The sequence below is a fragment of the Poromitra crassiceps genome (assembly GCF_964638095.1).
Source record: "Poromitra crassiceps genome assembly, chromosome: 11".
NCBI classification, from domain to species: domain Eukaryota; kingdom Metazoa; phylum Chordata; class Actinopteri; order Beryciformes; family Melamphaidae; genus Poromitra; species Poromitra crassiceps.
Genome location: NC_139643.1, coordinates 33,338,836 through 33,348,835, shown reverse-complemented (window position 1 = coordinate 33,348,835; position 10,000 = coordinate 33,338,836). Strand labels below are relative to the sequence as shown.

General features: G+C 47.9%; 1 protein-coding gene across 1 annotated transcript in view; it reads left to right on the top strand.

Annotated features, from left to right (window-relative positions):
* Positions 1-10,000, top strand: part of ppp1r9a (protein phosphatase 1, regulatory subunit 9A) — a gene marked incomplete at its 5' end in the record, with an annotated part of 61,910 nt that overhangs the window by 14,622 nt on the left and 37,288 nt on the right. The window contains 2 exons of the mRNA XM_083645773.1: positions 7,611-7,743; positions 8,948-9,068. Coding sequence (XP_083501899.1) covers positions 7,611-7,743; positions 8,948-9,068 — 254 coding nt within the window. The remainder of the gene's footprint in view (positions 1-7,610; positions 7,744-8,947; positions 9,069-10,000) is intronic.

Here is a 10,000-nt window from a genome sequence, read left to right as displayed (position 1 = left end):
GTGTGTGTGTGCTTGTGGGTATGCTTGTGTGTGGGAGGTTATATAAGGAAATCAAAGCAAGGAATTCAACTGGCTTCTCATATGAAGTTGACCTGTGATTCTGTCTGGAAACTGGAAGTGTACCACTATCATGAAACCAGGCACAGAATAATTCATTTTTAGATTGTTTTTTTTAATTCAAATGGAATAGTTACATGTTACATGTGCTCAGCAAGCTTTCTGAAGGCTAGAGCCCACGGAACTGATCCAACTCCCACTGTATGATTTCAATACTGTACATGTGGCTATGATCCATCTGAAACTGATTCTGTTTCTTCAATCCTAAAACTCTGACTTTTTGGAGGTATGTGGTTTTTAGTGTTATTAGCTTGTACGTTTTCTTTTTACTCCTGGCGTTAACATGTAAATGGTTAATCCTGAAAAAGCCAATTCCAATTCAATTCCAGAGGGGCGACATGCCGAGGCAGGCCATTAGAGTCCATTTTAATTCCATTTCTAATGGCTGTCTTTGTCTTTGTGTGCTGGCTCTTCAATCAAAATGAAATTACAATTGAGCGTAATAATGACCTGCGTCCCGTCAGCACACTGTGCTGGAAACGTTTGAGTTTGACTTGATGAGGATATGGATTTCACACAGTTATCAAAGCAGATAAGAATCCAATGCTATTCCATAATGAGACTGACATTACCTTGTCCATGGATCAGTTTATTGGGACATATGGGACATCATATTGATGTGCGTAATATTACGTTTATGGGAGCTGTTGAGTTTTGTAGGCCTTTCTCTTACAGTAGTGCTTAAATGCAGACAGTGTTGGGGCTGTGGTTCCAAATTGTCCCTCCCATGAAACACCTATGATGTAATACCTGAAATCATCATCATCATCATCATCATTAAAATTGCCTAAGTGGGCGGGTGGTGTTAGTCATGATTTGCGGTGTCTGTTAGTGACGATTTGTGACGTCATCTTAGTTTCTGCAGAGTCTCTCCACCCTAGAAATCGTTGCTAGTAGAGTAAATTCCAGCAACACTTGCAGTACTGAAAACAATTGACGAGTAAAACCAACGTGTTTCGTCAAACAACCTGCTCCTGAAAACCTGTCAGGGAAAGGCAGACATGTTGGTATAAAGCCCAATGCCCATAATTCTTTGGTGTTTTTAGTTTTGATCCATATTGTCACAGTTTGAGTACAGCCACTGTCAGGGGCGGACTGGGATCATAATTCAGGCCGGGCATTAGATACCAAGCAGGCCAGGCCGATACGGGCCGACACGCGTGCCGGCGTCCGAAGGGCGGCGGCGAAAAATTTGGGGCATTTGATGCTCAATTTGGGCCGTTTGAAGCCCAATTTGGGCCGTTTGAAGCCAGATTTGGGTCGTTTAAAGCCAGATTTGGGCCGTTTGAAGCCCAATTTGGGCCGTTTGAAGCCTAATTTGGGCCAAGTCCAATTTTACAATGAGATGCACCCACTTTAAACCTGAATAAAGTAATAAAACCACTAGTAAACCAGTAGGCGGCGCCTGGCCTGCTGTTCAGTGAGTGGCCTGGCCTGGCCTGCAAAAAAAAAAGTTTTTTTTTTTTTTTTTTTTTTTTTTTGGCAGGCCAGGCCAGGCCAGGCCACCGGGCATTTGCCCGACGTGCCCGATTATGCAGTCCGCCACTGGCCACTGTCCATGAGTGGCCAGCGGTGGCCACAACTGTCAGCTCCCCAGCTGTCAGCAATGCATCATGGCTGCCAACAGCAGGCCTGGTGCTGGAGCTCTCTGGGCAGGTTTCAGCTCCCGATAGTAATACAAGCAGCCAGGCGGGATCCTACCACACTGCCAAGGTTAAACACGGTCACACAGCATGCTGTACCTTCTATCTCACGTTCTCTCTCTCTCTCTCTCTCTCTCTCTCTCTCTAACTCTCCTATCTCTCTCTCTAACTCTCCTATCTCTCTCTCTCTAACTCTCCTATCTCTCTAACTCTCCTATCTCTCTCTCTCTAACTATATCTCTCTCTCTCTCTAACTCCTATCACTCTCACTCTAACTCCTATCTCTCTCTCTCTAACTCTCCTATCACTCTCTCTCTCTAACTCTCCTATCACTCTCTCTCTCTAACTCTCCTATCTCTCTCTCTAACTCTCCTATCTCTCTCTCTAACTCTCCTATCTCTCTCTCTCTAACTCTCCTATCTCTCTCTCTCTAACTCTCCTATCTCTCTCTCTCTAACTCTCCTATCTCTCTCTCTAACTCTCCTATCTCTCTCTCTCTAACTCTCCTATGTCTCTCTCTCTAACTCTCCTATCTCTCTCTCTAACTCTCCTATCTCTCTCTCTAACTCTCCTATCTCTCTCTCTAACTCTCCTATCTCTTTCTCTAACTCTCCTATCTCTCTCTCTAACTCTCCTATCTCTCTCTCTAACTCTCCTATCTCTCTCTCTAACTCTCCTATCTCTCTCTCTCTCTCTCTAACTCTCCTATCACTCTCTCTCTCTAACTCTCCTATCTCTCTCTCTCTCTCTAACTCTCCTATCACTCTCTCTCTCTAACTCTCCTATCTCTCTCTCTAGCTCTCCTATCTCTCTCTCTCTAACTCTCCTATCTCTCTCTAACTCTCCTATCTCTCTCTAACTCTCCTATCTCTCTCTCTCTGGCTCCTCTCTCAATTCAATTTCTAAATGTGCTTTAAAATGCATTCATGCTGCCAAAGCATGAATGTGAATAATAATTCACATAATACTCACATAATAATACATTCACATTCACATTCACATACATTCACATTCACATAATAATAATAATACGTGAATAACATATCTAAGGAGATGATGTGAACATTATGCACGACTCATAGTAAACCTGAATTTACACCTGAATGAAGGAGACTTCAGTTCAACTCTTTAGGTTTTAGCGAGCTGTTTTATACCTCATTTTTAGCGTGGTCATTTCTGGGTTGTGGTCTTTGCTTTGGATATCGTGATGTCTTTGGGTAATCTTTTGGAACCAATTGTCTCTTAAATGAGATCACTCGTCGTCGGTTGTAATTGTGTTTCCACCCAATTTAGCGGAGGGAGTGAACATAGCCTGTCCTTCCTTTGTGTGTGCTGCTCAGATAATCTGCCAGTGTATTGTTCCTGTTTAGGGCCAGATAGCACTCCAATTGACTTTGTCTGTGTGGGTAGATTCATTCAAGTAGGTGATGCAGTGTCTCTCTCTCTCTCTCTCACTCACACACTCACACACACACACACACACACACACACACACACACACACACACACACACACACACACACACACACACACACACACACACACTATCCTTCCTATTTCCCTTGTGCATGCATTTTCTTCTCTTTTTCCCTGTAGGCTCCTAAGTGGAGCATAGGGCCGCAACCACACCAACGCATTTTGAGCAGTTTCTGTGGCAAGTGGGTTTTGACGGGTTGGGGTTGCTACTAGTCCCACAACCATGACCCCTAACATACATGTCTTCGATGGTGGGAGGAAACGCACGCAGTCGCCAACACGGAGAGAACCTGCAAACTCCACACAAAAAGGACCTGGGATGGACCAGGGTTCGAACCCACAGCCTTCTTGCTGTGAGGCAACAGTGCTAGCCACTGATCCACCGTGCTGCCCCTTGTGCATGAATGCTCTTTCATTGTTCTTGCTATCCCTCTCTCCCTTGCTCCTCTTTTTGAACTCCATCTCCCCCATCACCGTGCCTCCTCCATCTCTCTTCTCCACTCACTCACTCACTCACCCTCTCTCTCACCTCTTCCCTCACTCCCCTCATCTCTCTCCCTCCCTCCCCCTCCCTCTCTTCATGACCTCTCTCTCTCTCACACCTCCTCCCTCACTCCCTTCATCTCTCTCTCTCCCTCCCCCTCCCTCTCTTCATGACCTCTCTCTCTCTATATCTCTCTCTCTCTCTCTCTCTCTCTCTCTCTCTCTCTCTCTCTGTGTGGATGTCATGCTAATGTATGTGTATGGATATGTTTGTAGATAGCGTGGAGGTAGAGTGACAAAGAGAAGCCATTAGACTGTGTAGTGGCTGCCAATAGTAGCAACCAGGACGTCCGGGACAGTCTGAGTGCTGCTGTTAGTATTCGTTGTGTGTGTGTGTGTGTGTGTGTGTGTGTGTGTGTGTGTGTGTGTGTGTGTGTGTGTGTGTGTGTGTGTGTGTGTGTGTGTGTGTGTGTGTGTGTGTGTGTGTGTGTGGTGTCAGGCTGTCGTTAGTGTTGGATCTGTTGTGTGTTTGCTTGTATCTTGCTGAAATGCTACTACACTATGTGTGTGTGTGTGTGTGTGTGTGTGTGTTTGTGTGCGTGCGTGCGTGCGTGCGCGCGCCCGCGTGTGTGTGTGTGCATGTGAGTGTTAATAATGCAGGGCTGTTGATCACACTGAATCATTGATGACACAGAGGTCATCACACACACACCCACACACACACACACACACACACACACACACACACACACACACACAGAAGAATGGTGTGGCCGCGTCACGCTCTATATACCAATACACTCTCTTTGAAACACAACACCGTTTACAATCTCTTATTTCCTCATGTGGTCACTGATCAGTCAATCCCACAGAATTATGCAATTTTGTGCAATTAAAACCACAAATCTCTCTACTGACATTTTTCATGCATTTTTTATGTTTTGAACTCATTTTGCCCTATCCTATCCTACTACTGTAGTATAATTGGCGTGTGTCTGTCTGTCTGGAGTTGCAAGGCACACCAATTGCTCCGATTGCCAAAACACTGTTCAGGGGTCTGGCATGTTTGGAAACCCTGGCCTGTCAGGTCTGGCATAGTCTCGCTTGCCAGACTCTCCCATCAAAGTGGCTGGGAGAGTCTGGCTGGGGACGCTTTCTATTGTGGACTAGAAGGGAAAAGGGCTGTTTACAGCCATCCACCGAACGTACCATGCAGGCTGGCTTCATTGCATAATCCACAATCGTTTTCCGCGTGTAGCAACGAGCTAGCGACTAGCGCTGCTGTTGTTATTGTTTCAAAGACAGCGGCGCAGGCATTTGAGCTCGGCAGATTTGACACATACAGCAGCAGCAGAGGCATACAGATTCGACACGGGGCAGGGGGGGGGTGGAAAGGAAATCCAAATATGGTCGCAGCTGCAGTCAGAGCGGGTCGGAGCCAATGCAGAGCTTGCAGGGAGCAGAATGGGATTTCCATCCGGCACCGACTGAAATGGTCGGCACCAATGAGAGAGCTAAGTCCACAATGCTGCTTCAACCCAGTCAGACTAAGTCTGGCATGTCTGGAAACCCTGGCCTGTCAGGGCTGCTGTTTCTTGACGTAGTCCAAGAGGTTAGCTGGTGTAGAAGTGCAGGGCATACTACTTTTTCAGAAGAACAGACAGAAAAGAAAAACAACAACAACTATGATAACATAATGATTTGTGAAATGTGTGGATTGTTGATTTATGCTGCTCTGGGATATGATTCTTCTGTTGTGTTGTGTATGATTTGCTGTTATGTTGTTGCTAGCATCCATCTGTCTGGCAATAAACCTTTTTGTATTCTGACTGTAATTTAGAGTAAGGCCGGGCGGTCAGGGTGAGGCTGGGTGAAGGGCTGGGGTGAGGGGTCAGAAGGATCAGGGGGGAAGAGGTCAGGGATGAGTTAGTAGGGGAGTTAGAAGCACCTGAAGGGCGCTTTGTTCTAGTTATCATCTTCCAGTGCTTAAACATAATTGAGATATTGAGAAGTTACACCCACCCCCTGTTCACAAGCATTGCCTTGGATTACTTTCCATTTGTGCACACATACATTTTTGAGTGTATGTGAAACAGTGTGGGGTATAGAGGCCAACTGACTAACACAGGCTTTCGTTAATACATGTGATGTGATGTGCTACTTTATTGATCCCGTATTGACTTTAGTTTTCCCCCCTTCATTTTCTCCTCTCCCGGGAGGTCAGAGCATCTGGGAGCTGCAGGGTTTCGGTGTCTTGCTCAACGACACTTCAGCAGGCCGGTTGCTTACTGACACACGGTCTTGAACGCTACGTTGCCTAGTGTCTAGCATTAGAAGTAGTACAGTTCTATAGTATTGAGATGGTGTCTGTGTCCTCATTGCAGTGAGTGACTCCTCTCCTCATCTAGCACTGATGTGATCTTCACAGATCAGGAGCAGGAGGCATTGTGAGTAACATGAAGCATGATAATGATGGACGTCATTAAGCCAAATGTGTCATATCTCTCTGCCCAAATCCTTGGTTATAAGGGGGCGTAATGATGCTGCTAACGCCGCCATGTGGCAAATGTCACTTCTTTGTCACGCAAAAAATAATAATTATGGCTATTAATAACAACAGCTGTGGTCGGTAGGGATGTGCAGGTGTGTCTGTGAGAAACAGACTGAGAGAGAGAGAGATAGACGGACAGCGGGGGCGATGCTACTGTCGTGCGGTGTCATGCACGAATGCTTTATGGCGCCGGTGTGTTTACGCGTGCACGTTTAATGTGCACACGTGAATGTGTTATGTTATGCAAAGCTGCTGCACCCCCGTGCATCGCACATGTATGCAGCACCAGCCTCCAGCCTTCCTGCAGAGTGCCGCACAAGAAGAGACGTGACCAGAGCGTGCACGTAGGAATCGGCTTGTGCACGTAGGAATCAGCTTGTGCACGTAGGAATCAGCTTGTGCACATACTAGGAATCGGCTCGTGCACGTAGGAATCAGCTTGTGCACGTACTAGGAATCGGCTCGTGCACGTAGGAATGGGCTCGTGCACGTACTAGGAATCGGCTCGTGCACGTAGGAATGGGCTCGTGCACGTACTAGGAATGGGCTCGTGCACGTAGGAATGGGCTCGTGCACGTACTAGGAATGGGCTCGTGCACGTAGGAATGGGCTTGTGCACAGGTATGGGCTCGTGCACGTAGAATGGGCTTGTGCACGTAGGAATGGGCTCGTGCACGTAGTAATGGGCTTGTGCACGGCTGCCTCCCCCGCTCCCCACCCTCCCCTCGCTGGCCGGTGCAGCGAGCGCTGAGAGTGCTCGGCCGTGACGAGATGTGTAGTGACGGCTGACTCTTGCAGGGGATGAGTGGTTCCTACCAGGGGTCCGTCCCACACAGTCATATCTGGGGAGGCGTGAGACAGCTTCCCCCCCCATCACCACACTGACCTTATGTTTCTCTACATTACGTTGTTGCTTAGGATGTATGGCGCAATGATTTGTGACAGCAGCACTGGCCTTCTAACAGCCATTCACCCCGTTGTTGGGAGCTGTTAGTCCTTGTTAAAAGAAAATGTAGTCTCTCCCATCTGACCTGATTGGTCACATAAAAGCCCTTATCTCCTATTACTCATATCAGGCTTGCACTGTACTTACCGCCATTACTCGTCTAGAATAGCCACTGGTGTGCAGGTGTTCTGTCCTCTTTTTGTGAGTTGTAATTGTTGCCAGGTTGCCTTTGTGAACAGAAATCTTTGTTCGGCGCCACACTCAACTCTCCTTTAAAATGTCAGGAAACCATCTGAAACCATACCGCTGTGATCGTAAATCCCTTAGCCCTTACTGGTTTCTGTCTCAGTTATTTGACCTATACCTGCTGTAACTTCTCGTGCTTCTTCTCCAGGTGTTCAACACCTACTCCAACGAGGACTATGACCGTCGCAACGACGAGGTGAATCCCGTGGCCTCCTCAGCAGAGTACGAGCTGGAGAAGAGGGTGGAGAAGCTGGAGCTCTTCCCCGTGGAACTGGAGAAAGGTGGGGTGGAAAATATGAGAACGTACCTCAGTAGATAAAGAACCACCTGCATATGGGATCTGCACTTTTTTAATGAAATATTTGAGCTTTCTTTTTGTGTTTGTGTTTTCTTCTTCCTTACTTCCTTCCTTCCGACTTGTGTTTAGCCATCAGTTCAAAATGTTGTAAACATTTTGATCTCTGGCTATGATAAGATGCTACAAATGTATGGATGGTGATTGGTGCCACTACTAACAATTCATGTTAAGGCTGGCTTTCTTGGAGATCCCTAAGAAGGTGATTGTGGCTGCTCTTCAACACGCTGTTGCTATGCAGCAATTCACGGCACATCTCCTCAGATGATGTCAAAAGCCATGGATGATAGCAGACAGTTTGCAGTCCGACTTCCCCCACGAGCTCCAAGGAGCCGGCAGTGAGCCTCTCCCACTTTGATCTTGTCCTGCTGAGAAGCTTTTTCTACTTGGAAGTCTCGTATTTCCGAGGACCCGAAATAGAATGACTTTACATCGTAGGGTTTCACCCACTCCCTTGTTATGTAACACTAGAACAACTTGTGAATGATTAATGCAGGATGGAGAGAGGCGGATTCTACACTGGAAGGGAATTTCCCACCCACCGCCACCGCACACTTCCTGTTTGTGTGCGGCCGTGCGGTTAGTAGATCGGTATCTGCCACCCCCCCGCAGTACAGTAACAAATCATTATTGTTCTGCTGTCTATTCGGTGGAGCATATCTGTCCATCCATTTATCCACGTGCCCCTCGCTCCACCCCATCATTTTGGCTTGGGTGGTGTTATATTGATTGATTGGAACCTATTCAGAGCGCCGCCTACAGGCAAGTAAGCAAATGGAGGCCCTTACCCATATGAGTCCTCAGTCGCACACATAATGGTAAATGGTAAAAAAATGGACTGCATTTATATAGCGCTTTTATCCAAAGCGCTTTACAATGTGCCTACATTCACCCATTCACACACCGAAGGCGGCAAGCTGCCACGCAGGGTGCTGCTGGCACAGCCATCGGGAGCAATTTGGGGTTCAGTGTCTTGCCCAAGGACACTTCGACATGCGGACTGGAGGAGCCAGGGATCGAACCACCGACCTTCTGATTGGTGGACGACCCGCTCTACCTCCTGAGCCACAGCCGCCACATGATGCATCATTCACACACACTAGAGGTAAAGGCTGACTGTGTCTTTGCAGATGAGGACGGCCTGGGGATCAGCATCATCGGCATGGGGGTGGGGGCCGACGCCGGCCTGGAGAAGCTGGGCATCTTCGTCAAGACCGTCATCGAGGGCGGAGCCGCCGAGAGAGACGGCAGGTGAGAGCTTCTCTCTGATTGGATGTGACACATATCGCTACAGCGTGATAACTCGCTCCCGGGACAAGCGAAGGAAAGATGAGAGGGTGTGAAATCTCCCGGTTTGACACACAGGAGGAGGAGCAAAGATGCTATAGAGGGTTTCCCACTGGAACACGTCCCCTCAATCGGGACTGAGTGGTAAAACCTAAAACCTATGGGCAAAACATTCAGCAGGTTCCTCTCTGTTGTTTGGAGCAGCAGGTGTCATTAACTCATTGAGTGCCAATGACGACAGTTGTCGTCAATTCGAATACTAACGTAGAGTGCCAAAGACGACGATTGTCGTCAATTGCGTTTTTTGACGGTGGGACGTGGATCAATGCCCGATACATCTCCTGTACAAATATTGTAGCTATTGGAGGTCTATAACCTATTTTACCGACCCAGTAGGTGGCGACAGTGCTCTCCAGATTACAGAAAGGTCCGGAAAACAGGAGGAAAAAGCCGTGATCAAAGAGAAACCGATGCATGCTGCAGCCAGAGCCATATAGATTGCTCTGTCTGCAGCTGAGGTTGTCTGCGAACCGCAGTCAATCCGCTCCCACAACTGAGCTCCTCTGCCTCTGTCTGTCTGTCTGCATAGTTTCTTCACACGATTAGCCGCCAGAAAGGCAGCACCCGACGCCGAAGGGCCAAACCTTTCCCTGCAGTCCGGGTTGGCATTTTCTTGTCGCGCTGGGAGCCGCCTGGCGCACACAAACGGAGCTAGACTGGGTGCGTGAGGCTGTGTAGTGTGGGGAGGAGTTTGCAGCTGAGGGGGGGAGAGGGGGGTGGGGCACGCAGGCACCACACAACGACACCACGTCACTACATCATAAAATATTATCTTCAGACTCAGTGAATGTGCTTGAAATGCTGCATTTCACAAAAGGCGGAATAACTCAGCTTCT